At 48.4% G+C, this 21,959-nt stretch overlaps 1 protein-coding gene across 2 annotated transcripts in view; it reads right to left on the bottom strand.

Moving 5' to 3' along the window:
• Window positions 1-21,959, bottom strand: part of Crispld2 (cysteine rich secretory protein LCCL domain containing 2) — a 78,993-nt gene that overhangs the window by 29,409 nt on the left and 27,625 nt on the right. The window contains exons 4-11 of one of the 2 annotated variants that reach the window (XM_045159887.1): window positions 21,685-21,817; window positions 21,211-21,326; window positions 18,155-18,255; window positions 10,197-10,340; window positions 8,242-8,302; window positions 4,223-4,289; window positions 3,656-3,786; window positions 1,769-1,812 (exon numbers count right to left, since the gene is read on the bottom strand). In XM_045159887.1, the coding sequence (XP_045015822.1) occupies window positions 1,769-1,812; window positions 3,656-3,786; window positions 4,223-4,289; window positions 8,242-8,302; window positions 10,197-10,340; window positions 18,155-18,255; window positions 21,211-21,326; window positions 21,685-21,817 (797 nt within the window). The remainder of the gene's footprint in view (window positions 1-1,768; window positions 1,813-3,655; window positions 3,787-4,222; window positions 4,290-8,241; window positions 8,303-10,196; window positions 10,341-18,154; window positions 18,256-21,210; window positions 21,327-21,684; window positions 21,818-21,959) is intronic. The other variant, XM_045159888.1, reaches the window with a different exon arrangement.

The following is a 21,959-nucleotide window of genomic DNA, read 5'->3' as shown; positions in this document are numbered from 1 at the left end:
TGCGAGGGCACATCCAGGGGCATTGCCCCCTTACCCAACAATGACCGACTGCTGCTCTCACAACTCATCACCTACGCCTTCAGGGTAAATACCAGCGATCTTGAAGGATTAAGGAACCACTAGCTTCGGACCACTGAGCTCAGTGGACCACAGAACTTTCCGGGACCATAGGATGATAAGGGACATCGTTACAAAGCAAGTTCATAACTCAAAGATCCGGCTTCAAGAGCCATCGGGCCACCTGGGCAGGCGATTAGCCTTACCTTTCCCCCATTCTTCACTCCCAAAGACACCCCCCCATCCCTCACTCTATACATCTCTACTATGTCCCACATTAGAACGCTGCATCAGCAGTTTCATCCCAGGAGAGCTGCTGTCCCTCCAATAAAATATAGTCTGTGCGGGGCTTTCTCTCTTGTTTTTATTTCTCATGTCTCTCTAATAAATTCCCCATTCTAACAAACCCCACTGAGGAGGGCCCTCAGTGGAATGGAGGCAGGGAGGAGGGAAATTATGGGGCCAACACATAAATATATCCATACAAAGTTTCTACTTAAGAAAATAGCTTGGAGCTGGGCATGATGACGCATGCCTTTAATCCTAGCACTCGGGAGGCAGAGGTAGATGGATCGCCGTGAGTTCGAGGCCATCCTGAGACTCCATAGTGAATTCCAGGTCAGCCTTGGCTAGAGTGAGACCCTACCTTGAAAAACCAAAAAAAAAAAAAAAAAAAAGAAAGAAAGAAAGAAAGAAAGAAAGAAAATAGCTTGGCATGGTGGCACATGCCTTTTATCCAGGCACTTGGGGGAGAGGCAGAGGTAGGAAGATTGCAGTGAGTTTGAGGCCAGCTTGAGACTACAAAGTGAATCTCAGGTCGGCCTGGGCTAGAGTGAGATGCTATCTCAAAGAAAAAAAAAAGAGAGAGAGAGAGAAAGACCCTAAGTAAAACAAGATTGGAAGGAGAGGACCAACACCCCAAGGTTGTACTCCAACCTCCTCACACATGCAATGGCATGTACATGTGTGCATATACACACACAAATTTAAAACTAAAAAAAAAACAGGGCCGGGATGGAGAGATGGCCTAGCAGTTAAGGTGCTTGCCTTCAAAGCCAAAGGACCTTGGTTCAATTCCCCAGTACCCACGTAAGCCAGATGCACAAGGTGGCATATACATCTGGAGTTCATTTGCAGTGGCTGGAAGCCCTGGCGTGCCCCTTCTCTCTCTCTACCCCTTTATCTCTCTCTCTCAAATAAATAAATAAAAATTAAAACAAAAAAGAAACTTTGAAAAACAAAAAAAAAAAAAACAGGACCAGAGATGGCAGATGTCTGCCATACTTCCCCATGTCTCCCTCTCCTGATGGCGGCATTCCACTGGTATCTGCAGCACTGTGTTTCTGACTCAGCCATCCAGGGCGTGGTGGAGCACACCTTTAGTTCCAGCACTCAGGAGGCTGAGGTAGGAGGATCACTGTGACTTCAAGGCCAGCCTGGGGCTACAGTGAATTCCAGATCAGCCTGGACTAGAGTGAGATCCTGCTTAAAAAACAAAACAAACAAACAAAAAAACCCCACCTCCTCCATCCACCCCCACTCCAAAAAGAAATTGGTCAGAAATGGCCACTTCAGTGGAACCTCCTGGAAAAAAACCTTTTTCTTTGTTGAAGAATATGATGGGCTGGCGTGATAAACACGAAAACAATGACTAAGGGAAGGGAAAGTTCCAGGGAAATCCCAGGTAACCCATGGAGCCTGGCCAGCTTACCTTTCACTTTTGACACGATGAATGAGCTGGAAGGCTTGTACTTGCTGGAAAGGAAATCTCGGGTCAGTGCACACAGGGCTTTGAAAGGGCACACACGCCTATCTGATAGCAGCTTCTGCCCCACACATCCCTGCTTGAAGCATGAGAGCCCAAAAGCTCTTAGAATATTCTAGAGTAAAGCTGCTTAACTTATTCTGCCAAGAACACCTCTAGCATCCTGGTAAAGCCTACCCCTTCTTGGAATAAAAGTTTCCTTTTTAGTTCTTTCTCTTTCTCCTTTGGTTTCTTGAGACAGTGTCTTACGTAGCCAGCTGGTCTCGAACTTGTGGCAATGCTCCTGCCACAGCCGGAATAAATGTGTGTGGGGTTTTTGTTTTGTTTTGTTTTGTTTTTATTGCTTATTTTTGTTTTTGGAGGTAGGGTCTCACTAGCCCAGGCTGACCTGGAATTCACCCTGTAGCCCAAGCTGGCCTTGAACTCACAGTGATCCTCCTATCCCAAACTCCTGAGTCCTGGGATTATAAGTGTGAGTCACTATGTCTAGCAAAGAATCAATGTTTTTAAATGCATGTGATGAAGCCCATGTGATAGTCACGCCTGCAAACTCAGGAGGCTGAGGTAGAGGATCAGGAGTTTGAGGCCAGCCTGGGCCACTGGGCTACATAGCCAGGCCGTGTCTAAGTAAATAAGGAAACAACTTCCCTCCAAGAAATGAAAGTGTGTAAGATCTATTTCTCTTGGACCTGGGTGAGGGACTAATCCCATTCTTAGTGATTAACGGCTCAAATGTGGAACAGCTGGGGTCAGCCCTGAAACCCTAGTGTGCATGAGGGTGTGGCCCCCAGGGAGGGGTAGAAAAATGGTCCAAAGGTCCACAGGAGAAGGACATGGGGCAGGACTGGGCTCCACAGGGTGGCCTGGCCACCCACAGCTGTCCTCCCTTCCCAGGTGACAAACATTACTTTGGAGAAATGTAAATATAGAATAAGACCCAAAAGGACCCCTTACTGGAACTGCCTGGGACCAGAAATGTGTCAGACTTGGGGGTATCTGCATAGACTTCACCAGCTGGGCATCCCCAACTCAAACCCAGTGTCTGAGATGCTCTGAAATCCAGCACTTCAGATTTAAGAGCATTTCTTTTTGTTTCTATTTTCCTCTCTTTCGTGCTCTTGTCTTTTTCTGGCAGGGTCTATCTCTGGAGCCTAAGCTAGTCTCAAGCCCTCAATCCTCTCACCTCAGCCTGGGATGACAGTGTGCATCAGTACACCAGCATATCAGATTGTGGAATTAAAGATGCTTGACTCAAAAAAATAAAATTTAAAGAGATGCTTGACTTGTATACATATTTAAACAATGAAAACCCTGAAATAAAATTTTGCTTAAAAAAAAATAAAAAGCCAGGCATGGTGGTACACACCTTTAACCCTGGCACTCGGGAGGATCACCATGAGTTCGAGGCTACCCTGAGACTACATGGTGAATGGCAGGTCAGTGTGAGCTAGAGTGAGACCCTACCTTGAAAACCCCCCAAAATAAATAAACAAATAGATAAAAATTAAAAAGTAAAAAAAAAAATCTCATTCTTTAGGGAGTAGGGAAAGACACAGTCAAGAGTCTGCCCACACATTCCTGGACCCACCAACCACTTTCCCTGTCTTATACTCAGTGACCAGGAGGCTGGAGAATGTAGGATTTGGAGCTCAAGCAGGTGAGTCCCGGCCAGAATCCAGAGCTGCCTGAGCGGCTCAGCTAGCTCCCCCAGCATGAGTCTGGGCTATGGGGCTTGGCGGTCTTTGGTCTTCCTGGCTCCTCATCTGTCTTGGTATCTAGGTCTCAGGGACCCAAACCCTTCCGCCGATGGAAAGCATGTGTCAGAATGGCTACCTCACAGACTCCACGCCGTTCTTCTGCGACTTGACAAAGAAGGGCACCTTTCCATTCCTGGTGATGTCCACCAGGCCTCCTCGGTCATCGATGACACCATAGTGGACAGCAGCCCGACATATGCTGGACGACTGTGGAGGGGAGGGACAACCATAAATCCACTCTGTTAAGCTGTCAGAAATATCCCAGGCATTTGTCCCCAAGCTACTAAAAGACAAAATGACAGACCAAAACACACCCCACCCCACTGTCAGTGCTGTCCTTCACCATGTCTTGGTTCCCGGGTGGCTAATCCTAAAGAGCTCCTTTGAGCTGCCTTACCAGTGAGGAGTGTGACAAGTGGCCCTTTCTCCCCACTAAGCCAACCACGTGGATGCCAGCTTTGACGTGGAGCCTGACTTTGTGACATTGAACCCCACTTCCCAAAATTGGCTCCACTAGCTAGTGCCAGCCCACAAGCTCCTGCGGATCCACCAGTTCAGGCACCAGCTTTGACTAAGGAGTGGAGAAAATACCTTTCCCTATGAAAACTCCCCATTGCCTAAACTACATGGTAGTCACACTTACGCTTTCATAAAACAGGGATCCGAAAACGGTCGCCTGGCTGTTCACACAGCCTGCCGGGCACTGGTACCTGACAGACAATAAGGATGGTGTTCAGAGAAAAGCACATGATTAGATCTCAGGGGGATGCAGCCAGGCTTTCCCTACCAGATCTCTAACTATACTCAGAGAAGTTCCATTTGTGCCATTCCCATGCTTTCATCAAGTCACAGTCCCCCTGGACCCACAGTGAAACTTGCAATCACATACAAGAGACTTTGGTTGGATTTTGTTTATATGAGACAGGAGTTTCACTCTAGCCCAAGCTGGCCTGGAACTCACTTTGTAGCCCAGATTGGTATGAAATTCGTGGAAATCCTTCTGTCTCAGCCTCCTAAGTGCTAGGATTACAGGTCTGTCTCACAATAGTCTTAATGACCCCTGTCGTGTACTCAAGACAAACAAGCCACAGACAAAGGCGGAGGGCTTCAAGGTCATCGCTACCCCCTGTTCCTAGCTGTCAGATGTGCAAACAAAAAGGTGAAGCCATTATGGAGGGATCACACTGCAAGGAGTTTTGGTTTGGGGGTTGTTTGACTGATTGAGGCAAGGTCTCATGTATCCCAGACTGGCTTCCAACTCACTATGTAATAGAGCTTGACCTTGAACCCCTGATCCTTCTGCTTCCACCTCTGTCAGAATGTGTGTGGGTGTGTATGTTTTAATAATAAAAACTTAGTAATGGGCTGGAGAGACAGCTTAGAGGTTAAGGCACGTACCTGCAAAGCCAAAGGACCCAGGTTCAATTTCCCAGGTCCCACATAAGCCAGATGCACAAGGTGGCACATGTATATGGAGTTCGTTTGCAGTGGCTGAAGGCCCTGATGCACCCATTCACACTCTCTCCCTCTCTCAAATGAGAAAATAAGTATTTTTTGCCTTTTTTTTTTTTGGTTTTTGGCTTTTGAGGTAGGGTCTCACTCTAGCCCAGGCTGACCTGAAATTCACTACATAGTCTCAGGGTGACCTTGAACTACAGTGATCCTCCTACCTCTGCCTCCCTAGTGCTGGGATTAAAGGTGGACGCCACCACACCCAGCAAAAAAATAAATAATTTTTAAAAACTCAGTAATGAGGCTCCTTCTCTCGACAGAGACAAACTGTAGGAAAGCCTTGAGATTCATGTTCATAGACCTCCAGATCACCTTGCTTAGGAATAAATTCCAAGCAAAAGCCAGCAAGGCAGACTTGAACACACACTCCAAGTGTACTGCGACTTATGAAAACTGGACAGATGTCAACAGGTGACAGAGAAACAGTCAAATGTAGCTTTGTGGAGCCATATACCAAGGGATCATGTGGCTACTAAAAATGAAGTGTGTCAAGGATCTTTAGAGACTTTGGGAAATGATTAGTGAATTTCATGAGCAGGACTAGGCCCCATCTGCACAGAGAAAGGACTAGAAGGAAATGTATAAAATTGAGGAGGTTCTAGGATACTCTTTTATTAAGAATTTTTTTAAAGAGAGAGAGAGACAGGCAGACAGACAAGAGAGAATTGGCATGCCAGGGCCTCAGCCATTGCAATTGAACTCCAGATGCATGCGCCACCTAGTGGGCATGTGCGACCTTGTGCTTGCCTCACCTTTGTACATCTGGCTTACGTGGGATTTGGAGAGTCAGACGTGGGTCCTTAAACTTTGTAAGCAAGTGCCCTAACTGCTGAGCCATCTCTCCAGCTCTGGATATGCATTTTTAAAATATTTTATTTAGTTATTTATTTATGTATTTTAGAGAGAGGGAGGAAGAAAGAGAGGAAGGCAGAAAGAGAGAGAGAGAATGGCCTCTAGCCACTGCAAATGAACTCCAGACACATGTACCACCTTGTGCATCTGGCTTACATAGGTACTGGGAGACTGAAACTGGGTCCTCAGGTTTTGCAGGCAAGTGCCTTAACTAACTGCTAAGCCATCTCTCCAGCACCTTGCTTTTTTCTTTATACTCTGTTAATTCAGTTTTGGGGATTATTTGTAATGTATTTTCTAAAGATATGTTTTGTTTTTTATAAAAAAACAAACAAACAGCGGCTTTCATTTCCATGGTGAGGCTGGGCTGCCCTCATGCTTGTGGCTTAGAGCTAAGGCACATCTTCTAACTGCAGACCACTGAGAGTGTTTATATATAGATACTCAACTTCTGCTTGGGAATGCTCCCAACATCATCCACCCTGGAACAGTTTCCCATGGGTAGGGTTTTGAGCCACCCTCTTCTTTCAACAGCTCTCCCCCTCCTCCCCACCAGGTAGGGTCTCACTGTAGCTCAGGCTGACCTAGAATTCACTATGTAGTCTCAGGGTGGCCTCAAACTCACAGTGATCCCCGAGGCTTCAACAGCTTCTTCAAATAGACTAACTAATTTATAGGAAGACAGGTAACATCCCCTCCCTGATGACATAGCTCTCCCACCAGCAGCCAATCGCACAAAACTACATTTGCCAAGCACGGTGACATACACCTTTAAATCCCAACACTTGGGAAGCAGAGGTAGGAGGATTGCTGTGAGTTTAAGGCCAGCCTGGGACTACAGAGTGAGATCCAGGTTAACCTGAGCTAGAGTGAGATCTGACCTCAAAAAAAAAAAAAAACCTATAAAAAATAAGTAATATGGCATGCTTTTCTTGGCTGAGTTCTTCAGCATCTGAATGGACTGAATCAAATGCCTGGCGTGTCCATTCTCTCTCTGTCTCTCTATCTGCCTCTTTCTCTCTGTCACTCTCAAATAAATAAATAAAAATGAACAACAAAACATATGCCTCCACTGGCTAATGACCCATTCAATGCACCGGGCTCTCCAGTTGCTGGGGCCATTAGGAAGCAGCTCTGCCCTGCTCAGCCCTGACAGCAGTCCTGTGTTCAAAATTTGGGACTCCCCCACAGTAACTCCAGCACAGAGGGACAGGACAGAGCCCCCAACTTGGGCAAAAGAAGGAGCAAAGGGCTGGAGAGATGGCTTAGTGGTTAAGCACTTGTCTGTGAAGCCTAAGGATCCTGGTTCCTCAGGACCCATGTAAGACATATGCACAGGTGGCGCATGCAGCTGGAGTTCGTTTGCAGTGGCTAGAGGCCCTGGTGCACCCATTTCCTCTCTGTGTCTCTCTGACTCTTTCTCTCTCTGTCTGTTGCTCTCAAATAATAAAAATAAAACAAAAAAAATTTTTTAAAAGAAGTAGACAAGAGCTTCTTGTTTATGACATGTTTATAACAGGTCTGCTACATACATATCTGGCAAGTCTACAGCTTGGGAACTCTTTTGTACGCTGATAAACAGCACATCTGTAATGCAAGTATCTGCCAAGAATCCTGGGCTGGGTCAGCAGACACTGATTGCAAGGACAGACCGAGGGGTGGGGAGCAAGGTGAGACTGACTGATAAGTCACAGGTCCCTTTAAGCTCTGTAAAAGGGAACCAACTCCCTGAGCCTCTCTCTGAAAGACTGTTTAAACCACCTTCACAGCTGGGCACCCAAGCCTCTTGGTTTGCCCAGGACCCCCTTGGGCTCCTAGGACTTTGAGTGCTAAAGCCAGGAAAAGTCAATCTCTGGTAAGTATATCGGCTCTTCTCAGACGTTGCCACCTCACCCCTGCCAAGGATTTAGTTCTTGTATAGTGGGCAATGTTTCTAGGGCCTAGCCATCTTACCCCAGGCACAGCTTGGAAAACTGCCCTCCGCTCCAGGACTCTCAAGGTAACACTCAACACCAGCAGGATGAGCTCCAGAATCTATATGGCTGGCACACTCCTCAGGAGACCCTGCGAGGCACTAGGATCTGGACTACATAGCAGGTGGAGAAATATCACCACACATCTCACTCAGTGCTTGCAGCCCAGGTGGCCAGATAACATTTCCTGACTGGGGCTTTAAAATCAACACTCTAGCCCCGTCATCTCAGAATGTGTCAATGTCCCTGAGCAGAAGCCTCAGGAATGACACTTTCTCAAGTTCAGCATCTAAGCACTCACCCAGGCGACCCAACCGGTCCTCACCTGTTGCACGTGGAACCTTTACACTTGTCCTTCATCTTGGTGTCACAGTGGACCACTTGGGCTAGGAAAGATACATGGGAACATTTGTCACAGTAAGAAACCAGAAGGTGTGCTGAAGACCCTGCCCCCACTACAAGGGATGATCTGGAATGTTCTGGAATCCACACCAAGAACAAGTAAGAGCAAGACCTCCCGGCTATGGGCTTCAGTAGAAGGCTCAAATCCCAAAGCCATCACTTTGCTACCCTTTCTCTATTTTGTTTTTGGTTTTGTTTTTAGTTTTTAGACAAGGTCTTGCTATGTAGCCTAGAACTGGCCTCTAATTCAATCCTCCTGCCTCAGCCTCCTGAGTACTGGGAAGATTAGGTGTGTAGACTCACCATTTTAATGCAATGGGAGTATGTGACCTTGGATAAGTTCTTTTCCTCTAAGATCCATTTTCCGTGCACAGATACTGGAGACAGTGAGAGTGCTAGCCTCAAATGAGAACTAAGTATGGCCCTGAGGGGTGCCTGATATACACTTGGTGTCCAACGTGCCCAAAGGGCTCTGGGAAAACAGGACTTACAAGGGAGGTGGGACCTGCAAGCAGTGGAATTTACAAGGGAGAGGCCCACAGGGGTAGGACTTGCTTACATGGGGGTGTGACTTATATGGGGACAGAACTCTTAAGGAGGTAAAGAAGATGACCCCTCATTCCAGACTGGACACATGAGTCCCAGCTGTTCTCACCCAAGCAGTGTCCTTCACAGCTAAGATGATTTGTGTAAACCTTTCCCACTTTTTAAATACAGGCTTATACCAGAGACTGGAAGCAGTGTTGTTGTTTACAAAAAGAAGAAATAAGATTGTAATTTAGCCGGGCGTGGTGGCACACGCCTTTAATCCCAGCACCCAGGAGGCAGAGGTAGGAAGATCACTGAGAGTTCGAGGTCACCCTGAGACTCCATAGTGAATTCCAGGTCAGCCTGAGCTAGAGTGAGACCCTACTTCAAAAAAAAAAAAAAGATTTTAATTTACATTGTTATTGGTTCTCTTAAACTTCTGGGTAGGCAAGGGCATCAGCCACTATAGAATGGCTACAGGTTTAGCAAGATGTCTGAAGGCCAAAAAGAGAAAGCTTGATAGGGGAAGAAGATCTTTGAGAAAAATTGGGGGATTGCAAGAAGAACAGACATGCCTTCCTCTGGGTGAGTCCTCTGTTATGTCCTCTGTCACAGGACTGAAAGGGAACCCTACCAGCCTTGTCCTTGGCCACAGCAGCTGGTTCCCACATACGGGGCCGGGCAACAGGACAGCGAGGCAGCAGAAGCAGAAAGCCTCTGAAGGTGATGTGTTCAGGGGCCAGGAAGGCAAGAGGTAAGTACAAGACAGTCTGTGTTTGGTGACTTCCAGAAGTCTCCAGGAAAAGTCAGTGCCCCACCCGAGTGTGGATTGGAGGTAATGCACATTAGTCTCAAAGTTCAGGGGCCTCTCCACCGACTCTGGGTGGCCCATGCCCCAGTAACTGACTCTCTTAATCACCTTGCCATAGATACCGTCACCCCCATAGCATGGATGAGCAGAGCCACAGAAAGTCAAGAAAAGGCTGGAAGGATGCGTGGATGTCTGGCTTGTACTGTGTTCTCTCGGAGACCAGTGCATTCCAGAGGTACCTAACCTCAGCCCAGACTCCCTTTGAAAGGACCCAGGAAGGCCTAACCTTAAAATATCTATGGAGGAAAGACGGCCATTCCAGCACACCTCCCATAATGCTTGCTTTTAGAGACTTAAAAATACCATTTTGAGAAAAACTGACTTGTGGTTACACCCTGGCCTGCCACGATTCAGCAGCCCTCGCTGTCTGTGGACTTAGAGGCTGTCGGCGCCCCAGATCCCCACACCACCAGACCCAAAGAAAACCTCCCCCACCCCCCTGTCTCCGAGGTGGCTAGGGGGCAGGCACACTGACTCACTCATGTAGCTGATGGCAGGGGTCTTCTTGGGTTTTGTGGGTTTGACCACCCTCGGTTGGACCCAGACTTGCTTTTCCTCGGGAGCCGGGGCTGTTTCCACCTCGTTCATCTCGTCTGTCTCAGGTTTCTGGTTGTAGCGCTCTTCTTAATGGTGGTGAGGGAGAAAAAAAATAAAATGCACTGGATTAAACCAAAATGCACTTTGGAGAAAAGCAATTTGAAAACTAACCTTGTTTGAGGTTTGCTTTTACAAAGAGTCATTTCAGCTGCAAAGAGGAGGTTATGCTGGGGACAGAACTGGCCAGGTGGAATTCTACCAGCCAGGAGGGGTGGGCCGTCCCGTTGCCTGTGTTTGCCTTGGACCCAAGAGCAGCGGCCGGCATGGGTGGGAAGGCACGATGCCCACCTGGACAGTGAGAATGCCTGCTTGTCCCACCTCCTCTTCCACACATCATCTGCCCAAGGTGCAGCATCAAGACACATCCCTGGCCACTGACCTTAAGCCATAGCTGGCCCTGGGGTTGTTCTGCTCTCAGTTTTGTGGGGGGGGGGGGTTCACAAAGACTCATGCTCTAACCATCAGAACTTTTTTTTTTTTTTTTTTTGGTTTTTCCAGGTAGGGTCTTACTCTAGCCCAGGCTGCTCTGGAATTCATAATGTAGTCTCAGGGTAGCCTTGAACTCATGGCGATCCTCCTACCTCTGCCTCCAGAGTGCTGGGATTAAAGACATGCATCACCACACCCAGCTTCATTGGCATGTTTTGATCCCTTCTCTACCCTTGGGGTCAGGGAACCACTCACCCTGTTCAAGCCACATCTTTGCCCTTGATTTTTGGGTTTTTTTATGTTTGTTTTTTGAGGTAGGGTCTCACTGTAGCCCAGGCTGACCTGGAATTCACTAAGGAGTCTCAGGGCGGCCTCGAACTCGTGGCGAGCCTCCTACTTCTGCCTCCTGAGTGCTGGGATTAAAGTCATGTGCCACCATGCCCGGCTTTGCCCTTGATTTTTGCTAATAACTTTAGACCTAACTGGGCCTGGTGGCACACACCTTTAACCCCAGCACTCAGGAGGCTGAAGCAGGAGGAGTGCTTTGAGTTTGAGGCCAGCCTGGGCTACATAGTGAGACCCTGCCTCACATAAATAAATCTTAAAGAGCTGGGTATGGTGGAACAGGCCTATAATCAATAGTAAGCAGGCAGCTGAGGCAGGAAGAGTGTGAGTCCAAGACCAACCTGGGCTATGTAGTGATATCTATTTAGCAGTAAATAAAAGTTAAATTATGAAATTTGCAGGGAAATGGATGGATCTGGAAAGGATTATATTAAGTGAAGTAACCCAGGCCCAGAAAGCCAAATGTCACATGTTTTCTTTCATATGTGGATCATAGTTACAAATGTTCAGACTTGTGTGTGAGTTGGAGTAAAAATGGGTAGCAGAGGCCAGTAAGCTAGTAAAGGGCTATAAGGGAGGGAGGAGAGGGGAGGACTTCAGGGGATGTTACTGTACCTATGTAGATGGACAGATTACTGCAGGTGGAATGGCCTAACAGAGGTCAGGGGAAGAGACTGAGTAAAAGGAGTGTGGGGGGAGGGTAATAAAAATTCAGGGGCTGGAGAGATGGCTTAGCGGTTAAGCGCTTGCCTGTGAAGCCTAAGGACCCCGGTTCGAGGCTCGGTTCCCCAGGTCCCACGTTAGCCAGATGCACAAGGGGGCGCACGCGTCTGGAGTTCGTTTGCAGAGGCTGGAAGCCCTGGCGCGCCCATTCTCTCTCTCTTCCTCTATCTGTCTTTCTTTCTGTGTCTGTCTCTCTCAAATAAATAAAATAAAAAAATTAAAAAAAATTCAGGATATTGTGAATAAGCCACATGATAACCTACTTTTTTGAATAATGGTACACCTAGAAGCCATAGACTGTTAATAGAAAAACTTCAGTGCCAGGGATGGGATACCTTCTAGTGAGTTGTTCATCAGGGAGGTAGGTCCCTGACGCCCCCAAAACATTACAGGCTATATTGCCAATAAGGCTCTTGTTTTCCCACCAGGAATAGTTAATAAGACCCTATTGCTGAAGACTCCACATGGCTGGGCTGCAAGGTCACCGAGAAATCAAACTGGGGCTGGGATGAAAACCTTCTCCCGGTAGATCAGCTGACAGAAAGCTGGAAAAAGTTGTACTGCATGCAGACTTATGGGAGAGAGAAGCTATCAGTGGTGAAAAGAGTGGACACTGCAAGCCTCAAATTTGGTGAGCCAGGCCAAATGAGCTAATGGGTATAATAGTGGCATGTCTGTTATGGGGAAAACAACTGCTCTCTAATTTGACTGGAGACCTGCTCTATGGGAAGAAATATATGCCTAATACTGAAAACCTAACCAAAAGCCTATGGTGGGGGAGGTCGTGAGCATTAGAATGTAATGCCTGCTCTATATTATGCTCACCAAACTGCCCTGCAGGAACTTTACTTAATGTTCATACCCATATAATAATGCTACTCTCACTTTTGGTTAGAGAAGCTTCTCTTTTCAGGTGGCGGTGACCACTGGGATGACCCAAAAGGCACCAAAGTGCTGAGAAAACGTGATGGAGGAACGTTCAGCACTGAAACATCTCTATCACACCTTCCAAGGCTCAGGGTCCATTGTGGAAGAGGTGACAGAAAGAATGTAAGAGGCATATGTAAGTACAATGATTGAGATGGGGAGGTAATATGATGGAGAATGGAATTTCAAAGGGGAAAGTGCGGGGAGAGAGGGTATTACCATGGGATATTTTTATAATCATGGAAAACGTTAATAAAAATTGTGAAAAGAAAAAAAAGATTACTAAAAAAATTAGAAAATGTCTTTAAAAAAAAAGAATGTAAGAGCCAAAGGAAGAGTAAGACTCCTTAAGATGCAACTGACCAGAGAGAAATTGGCCTCGATATTCACAACCCCACAGTGCCTAGCACTATCTTCACAAGACCCTCATAATAGGAGGAAAAGATGAATGACACCAAAATAAAAGAGAGACTAATGGAGAGAGGGAGGGGATATGATGGAGAGCACAGTTGTGAAGGGGAAAGTAGGGGAGGGGAGGGAAATATCATGGTTTATGTCTGTAAGTATGGAAGCTATCAATAAAAAGGAAAAAAGAAAAAACACAAAACAGACAACCCAGTACTTGGGAGGCTGAGGTAGGAGGAGTGCCATGAGTTTGAGGCAGTGGTGGTCACTTCTCTAACCATACCGCAATCACGATGTTTTAAACACCTCCATTCATGGATCATTGCACAACTCAGCACCAGTTCACTAATCTCCATTTTCATCATGAAAGACAACCAGGAACTGCTCCATGTGGAATAAGACGGACCATCAAGACACCAAAGCTACAAATCGCAGCCAAAGCAGAGAGCCTGAGAGCGAGACCTGCCTACAGGACCTTTCCTCACAGCCTGGGCCTCTGTCCCCTCCAGAGTACAGAGCCAGGAAGCCCACCTCCTGTACACAGAGGTCTATGCATGGCACCCAGGAAGTCTAGCTTCCATGTTCCTGCAAGAAAAAGGCCTCATAGACCCTCCCTGACTTGACAAGGTCATAGACCAATCACCCCACAGTATGTGAATCCAGCTCACCTGCTGAGCAAGCCTCACAGGTAAGCTCAACCAGCCACCCAAGACTCCATGCTCAGGATGCTCTCATGAGCCCATGGTCACTTCCAGCCTCCCCAGTACAACTTTCCATCATTGAAAGAAGACATTCCCAAGGGCTGCTTGCTCTTGTGCTTGAGCTCTCTCTCTCTCTCTCTCTCTCTCTATTATCTGAGGCAGTGTCTCACTCTAGCCCAGACTGGCCTTAAACTCACAAAGATCCTCCTACCTCTGCCTCCTGAGTGCTGGGATTAAGGGAGCGTGCCATCACATTTGGATCTGTCTCGCTCTTTATTATTTTTGTTGTTCTTTGTTTTTTGTTTTGGTTTTTTGAGGTGGGTCTCACTCTAGCTCAGGCTGACCTGGAATTCACTAGGTAGTCTCAGGGTGGCCTTGAACTCACAGCGATCCTCCTACCTCTGCCTTGCAAGTGCTGGGATGAAAGGTGTGCACCACCACACCCAGCTTCTCTCTCTTTTTAATGTATGTGTGTGTTCATATGTGTATGAGTGCAGGCATGTGTGTGCACACATGTGTAGGTCACAGGACAACCTTGGGTGTCATCCCTCAGGTATGCTCCACCTTTTTGGAGACAGAGTCTGTCACTGGCCTGGAGCTCACCAATTAGTCTAGACTGGCTGGCCAGCAAGCCCCAGGGACCCTCCTGTCACCACCTCCCCAGCGCTCGGATTTCAGGCATGTGCCACCACATCTTATGTGCTCTGGGGATTGAACTCAGGTCTTCGTGCAAGGGAAGCACTTTACAGACTCAACTATCTCCCTATCCCCCAGCATTCACTCATCAGAAAGGACAGCCCAAGACACTATACCAGGCATCTAAATGCAGGGCTAAACACAGTGACTCTCTACTGCCTTTCTAGGCTGGGACAACTCTGTAGCTGGTGAGGGCTAATTCATGACCCACCACCCCTAGCTCTGATCCAAGGGATGGGTGAGGCAGAGGTGAAAAGACACTTGTACAGCTATCATCTCATCCACCCATGCTATACCTCGCACCTCCTCCCCCCAAAATGGCCAAGCAACCCAACCCCCCTGAGAATTCTGTCGTCCATCCAAAGGCAAAAACATGCCTGGCAATGCAGTGCTGAGACATTCAAGGCAGGAGTTCTGGGTGGAACCTCCAGGAAGACCCTGGGCTCTGCAGGCCACCGCGCTCCCTCACCACCTCATCAATGCAGCCATTCAGCGGCCCCTTGCTGAAAGCCGGGCTGTCTGGCGGCAGCTGGGTTTCTTCCACTAGCTTTAGGATCTGAAGTCCTTATAATCCCAGCTTTATTGAGCCAAATATAGTTTGGCAAAGCCACAGGAAGGTTTGAGGGCTCACTGTTTCGGCAAACAGGCAGACAGTCCTCACTCCCAGCCACATGCATGAAAATGGAATGCTGGAAATTACTTACGAGCCCCATTTCCCTCCAGCAGGAAGCCACAAGAGACCGTGACCCTGGGGGACTTGGGGAAATGCTGGGCTCCATTCATCCCAGGTTACTTTCAACATATCACCTGTTCCAGGATAGGAGTTGTGGAGCCCAGAACACTGGACATGTTACTCTGCAGGTTCTCCTGTGTTCTGTGACAGGTGACAAGGTTAGAGCTAACGTTTACTAAACTCAGGCTGAGGGACCCCATCCCAGCTCCTGTCCTTCCCCAGCGTTCTTTGCTTCATCTTGTTGCCTTAGGAAACACCATCATCTGGGCAAGGGAGATGGCTCAGCAGATGAAGCTTGCCCCCACAAGCATGAGGACCTGAGTTTGGATCCCCAGAACTTGCATTAAAATGCCAGTCATGGGGGAGGGGCTAGACAAATTGCTCAGTGGTTGAAGATCCATGTTTGCAAGTTTGCTGGCCAGAGGTCAATTCCAAGCACCCACATAAAGGTGGATACCAAGTGACCTAGGCTTCTGTGATCCCAACAGGCCTATGCCAATGGGAGGGGAGCCAGGAGAATATGGAAGCTTGTGGGTCAGCTAGACTGGTACACACAGAGTGACACTTTGTCTCAAGAGAAGGTGAAAGAAGGGAAAAACACCCCTAGGTTATCCTTTGACATCCACAGGTGCACACATGCGCACATGCGCGCGCACGCACACACACACACACACACACACCTCATAAATATCCACGTATACATACACATAATTTTTTAAATGCCAGGTGTGATGGTGTATATCTGCAATCCCAGCTCTGGTGAGGTAGAGGCTAGGGGGTTCCTGGCTAGCTAGTCTAGCTGAATCAGTGAGTCCAAGTTCAATGTCAAAAAAATATAGGTGGAGTGTGATTGAGGAAGACACCTAAGGCTAAAATCTGGCCTCCATAAACACGGGCACATATGTGTACATGCACCCCCTGCACATGTGCGTGCCACACGAACATGCATGCATGTACACCACACACATAAACATGCAGCTCTTTTAAAAAGACACAGCATCAGCTACCTCTCACAGATGAGAAAACTGAGGCTCAGAGAGACTGTGACCTGCCTGAGCTCACACCCCTGGCATGAGGCTGGCCAGGAGTCAGCTTCCTCTCCTGCTGGGGGGAAGGGAACTTCTCTCCTTAGCCTTAAATCCCTGTGTCCCCATTATAAGTCATGGCCTTAAGGGTACCACAGCACACCCTTATTTAGCAGCTTATGGAGATAAGCTGTGTTAGGAAAGGTTTTCTGCATGGTTAGCTAAGAAAATCACAATGCCTGCCAAGTGAAGTTGGTCATCTTCCACCAAAAATAAAGAAATAAGCACACGGGCACCGTGGGGTGAGTAAGCCAATGTCTGAGGCCTCTGTGTGTGCTGGCGCTTTGCAGATGGCCCTCTGTGGTGGTCAAGGTTATGTTTGTTCTGACACCATGGACACACCTACCAAGTGTCCTGGAGGTGATAGAGTGGCAGCGGTTATAACGGCAGCAACGGGGTTCATGAGGAGCTTGTGGGGGGGGGGGTTCTGTGAACACAGGGACAGGTGTATGTCTGTCTGTGATGTCTGGCAGTTCCTTGAGGATGGATGACAGTAGAATGGTGTTTCTAGGGAGAGCCGCTGCTAGGGATGTGTGTCCCAGGGCTGGATAGAAAGTGGTTCACCAAGCCGGGCGTGGTGGTGCATGCCTTTAATCCCAGCACTCGGGAGACAGAGGTAGGAGGATTGCTGTGAGTTCAAGGCCACCCTGAGACTCCATAGTGAATTCCAGGTCAGCCTAGGCTAGAGTGAGACCCTACCTTGAAAAACTAAAAAAAAAAAAAAGGTAAAAAAGAAACAGGTTCACCAGAGCACACCATGTAGGAAGGCCCATCCCCCAGGAGCCCAAACTGTCCCTGCTTCTGCCCTTGACCCCCCCCCCAAGTGTCCCCTGTCAGGTGGCTCAGGTAGCAGAGCACCTGGGTTCCTCAGATTAGGGACCCTGGCTGTTCTTTGCCTCAGAGCCCAGTGGACTGACACCATCTCCTCAGTACATGTCCACCCTATTCTACAAATCTCCCGGCTCAGCCCGCTGATGGAGTCACACAGAACACATTTCTTAGCCGAAGACATCTGATCGGCCAAGGGCTGTAACCCCATTTCTAAGACTCGACTTCTAGGAGCCAGAGGAATGCTTCAGGCATGAAAATGTGTGTTATTTATAGCTAGAGAGGGGGAAAAAAAGCTGGAAACTTCAAAAACCGCTAACAATAAGCAAATAGGGGTGCGGGTAGAAAATGATGTGGCCCTGGGTTTGCATATACCAAGCAAGCACATTCTGCAGTGCCCTTGGCCCAAGGCAGCTTGAGTGGCAGCTCTGAGCCATGAGATGATAGGAACACATTCAGGACACAGCAGGGGCCAAGCATGATGCATACAGGTCACTGGGGACAAGGGCCTGGGAGGAGAGGGTCAAGCATCAGCATAGACACAGACTCCCAAAGGCACAGGTGGCCCCCATCAGCTGGTTGGGAACCTTATGTTGCTTTAAATTTTGAGTTCAATCTACTGTTGTTGTTTTTTAAATCTGTGGGGTCTTTTTTTTTTTTTTTTTTGAGACCATCTGACTCTATAGTCCAGATCAACCTCAAATTCACAGCAAATCTCCTGCCTCAGCCTCCCAAGTGATGGTATGACAAGTGTGAGCCACCATGCCCAGCTTCTAATCAGCTAGCTGCCTGTGGGGACACCCTGGGACAGTGGGGTCCCCAGAAGATGGGGCTGAAGGGAGACCTAGAAGGTGGGTACAAGGGGGTCAAAGACTCTGACTTTATCATTTAATTCCCCTGTCACCCACTGTCATCTGTGACTGAGGGTGGGAAGCCGCACTTGGGATTGGGGTCCTCAGCTCACCTACCTCGGTAACACAGGTTGTTCTTGCAGCCGCCTCCGTAGCTGGGCGGGCACTCGGAGCAGGGCCGGCCATGCTTGTAGGGGGCCTCTCCAATCCAGTTCCCCCTGGGGAGAGGCAGAAACGCCATCAGGGAAGCCACTCCTGAGTTCTAGGGACCTGCCTCTTCCCAGGCTTGCTGGGGAGGCTGAACAGAGTCCCTGGCAACAACAGGAAGTTAAGGGCTGCACACAAGGAAAGGAAGCTGCCCAGGGCTCAGTCAGCCAGAAAGTTTTGGAACTCCAGGGAGCTACGCAGAGGCCCGTCACCCAGCACCATGGCTTGTGTGAGGAGCAGGCACCAAGGGTTCTATGCTCAGGCCTGGAGGCAGAGGGACCTCTACTAGCAATCTCCCACCTTAATCCTCCACTCACTCTTCGTACAGCATGTGGTCATGGGAGCTGGAGAGATGGCTTAGTGGTTAAGCGCCTGCCTGTGAAGCCTAAGGACCCTGGTTTGAGGCTCAATTCCCCAGGACCCATTCTCTAGGGAGCAGGAATTGGGAGACTGGCTAGCACTGACAAGCAAACTACACATACAGCTATCTGTCCTGTGATGGCCTAGAACTTTCTGCTGCCCAGGATGCATGGCATCACCCACAGATGAAGGCAGGGAGGCTGAGCATGCTGGGGAAGAGCTTTCCTCCTTCCCCTCCACCACCCTCCTGGACACACCTTCCTTCCCCTCCAGCCTCCACCTGCAGGGCACTGCTGGGGGCTTCACTGCTCTGACTCTCAGATGTTTAGACTGCCTGGGGATCCATGGCAGGGGGTCACTGGGGTATCAGCACACAGACCAAGATGCTTCAGCTGTCCCTGGGAGAGCTTAGTGGGCTCCTCACACAACTGAGGCCCCACAGGGCTCCATCCTGTTGGCCTAGCCCAGTTTTCTCTGGCATGTGGGTTTCTGTGTGTCCCAAAGACAAACTGTACCTCAAGGCTCATGGAGCCATTTGGACACTGAAAGTTCTTACCTCCCTCAGTGCTGGGGATACAGGCATATACCACCATGAGCAGCTGGTTTGACATGGGTTCGGGGGATTGAACTCAGGTCATGCTTGCAAGGAAAGCATTTCACCAACTGAGCCATCTCCCTGGCCCTGTGATGTTTTGCTAGAGCCATCTGAGCAGGCTGAGCATGTGCCATGAAAATGTGGCTCGGTGGGTGCCTGTGGGTTAACACCTCACTGTATGCAGGGCAAACCTCTGCCAAGAAAGAGAAAAAGATGGTCCTAAAGAAGGGAAGAGTTTTACTTCTGATCAGACGTTTGTTCTGGTTTTTGTTTTTAGAAAAGACTTAAAAAAAAAAAAAAAAAACAAGAGTTGGGGCTGAGGAAATGGTTCAGTGGTTAAAGGTACTGCTTGCAAAGCCTGATGATGCACATTTGATTCCTCAGGATCCATTTAATGCCAGATGCTCGAATTGGCACATGTGTCTGGAGTTCATTTGCAGTGGCAGGAAGCCCCTGGCATACCCATACTCACTCTCTTTCTGTTGCCTATTTCTCTTTGTCTCTCTTTCAAATAAGCAAATATACAAGTTTTTAAATATATATATATATATATATATATATATATATATATATATATATATACATGTGTATATACATACACTAAATATATATATATATATATATATATATATATATATATATATATATATATATACATACATGCTTTTTTCAAGGGTATTGCTCTAGCCCAGGCTGACCGGGAATTCACAATTCACTGTGCATTCTCAGGCTGGTTTTGAACTACCTCTGCCTCCTGAGTGCTGGGATTAAAGGCATATGCCACCAAACGGGCTAAAAATAATTTTTAAAAAGAGTCAAATCAGGGCTGGAGGGATGGTTTAGCAGTTAAAGCGTTTGCCTGCAAAGCCAAAGGACCCAGGTTCGATTCACCAGGACCCATGTTAGCCAGATGCACAAGGGGGTGCAATGTGTCTGGAGTTCATTTGCAGTGGCTGGAAGCCCTGCCATGCCCATTCTCTCTCTCTCTCCCTCTTTCTCTGTCAAATAAATAAAAATAAGTAAATAAGTAAATAAGTAAATTAAAAATCAAGCTATCTCTAGTTTCCCACCTGCTCAGGCTGGGAATTCCATCTTGGGTCCAGTGCATTATGTCCCAGGGGCTAGAGTGCCTGCCTGGCAATGACAAATGTGCCCAAGCCCCAGGGTTGCTGCTGTCACAGAAATTCCTCATGGTTTTTGCACATCCGTCTAAGTTCCTCCCAACCTCCAGCTCCCCTGCACCCCACCTCCCCACGCCAAGCACATGAGGTCATGCCACTGCACCTCGCTGCTCTGCTAACATGGCAGACGACCCGTGGCGACTGGCCTGGTGTTGTAAACCGCAGACTGCAAACGGGAGAATGGCTGTCCTGTCAGCACATACTTGTGCAGTGAGCCATGGGGGTGAGCGACATATGGATGACATAAGCTTGCTCTGAGGAGGAAGAGCAGCTACGCCAGGCAAACCTGACCTGGCTCCTTTCATAGGGAAACAGAAAATGACAAAAACCAGGCCTGGCATGAGCATGTGCTGTCTATGGCACATTTTCAGAGAAAATGCCAGTCCAGTCAACATCTATTCCTGCTTCCGAATTCACACAGGCGGACTCAGAGGAGAACTTACACAGCCAACCAGGACAACTGTATTCTCCCTTGTCTGTGACTCATCTAGCTTAATTACATTTGGAAAAGGGAACAGGTATGGGGTGAGAAGTGTCTAAGGCAACAGCCCTGCCTCCAGCTCTACTTCCCTCTTCCTGGGAAGACGTGGTGCTCATGTTTTAGAGCCACCTTGGAGCGACAAGGAAAGAATGGCAAAGCCAGACTGGAAGACAGCAAGAAATCCTGAGCCCTTGCTGACACTTGGGAGCCATGAGCTAACCCAGAAGCATCCATGTCTAAACTCCTTGTTCTAGGAGATAACTGACTTCACTCCTGAGTCCAATTTTAGCTGGGTCCCCAGAGCAAGCAAGCACACCCCAACCCACACAACATAGCGAGTTTGTCTTACTTTGGAGAATAATTGCAGACGAAGTAGATGGCGTTTTCCCAAACTTCCCCCCAGACATTTATCCTCCGGCAGGTGTGCACAGCACAGCCAATCTTGTTGGTGGTGGCCCAGACAATCTGAAAAGACAGCACATGTATCACAACTCCAGGGACAAGGCACCCCAGGGTAATACACTCTGGCGTGGGTGCTAACACTAAGGGAAGGGTGAAGGAACAGATTTCCCTACCCCACCCACTACAGGAGCCCATCTTTGGGGGGAAAGTTATATCCACTCACTGTCCTAGAAGTTTCTGGTACTCATCCAGAAGCCTCAGGCCTTAGGACTGTCCTAGCAGCCTGGGCACCTCCTGTACTTTTGGGAGTGCTGAACTGAAGCAGGTGCCCAAGGCCATGAGTGGCTGAGCATATACACACCTGGCCACAACCTCCAGGTTTGAGATACAGGCTGAGGTGGTGACCAGCGCCCCAAGTTACCTGCGTGTAGTGGGTGCACATGGGACCCGAGCAGCGTTCAGGACACCAGGGGTTGCACTCGTGAGGGTAGGGGTAGGTATAATCCTTCACCTCATCATACCAGGACTGCACGTGGAACCCAGGGGAGCGATACCTAGGGGAACAAAAGTGAGGTCACATCTCAACCATACAACCCACCAATGGACACACATGCAGCTCCATGGAGACTCATGATCCCAATGCCATGGGGACCTCCGCTCCCAGCCCCACCACCAGGAGCCAGGCTGGAGGAAGCG

Source organism: Jaculus jaculus, chromosome 1 (assembly GCF_020740685.1).
Source record: "Jaculus jaculus isolate mJacJac1 chromosome 1, mJacJac1.mat.Y.cur, whole genome shotgun sequence".
Classification (NCBI taxonomy): domain Eukaryota; kingdom Metazoa; phylum Chordata; class Mammalia; order Rodentia; family Dipodidae; genus Jaculus; species Jaculus jaculus.
This window is presented reverse-complemented; position numbering and strand designations above follow the sequence as displayed.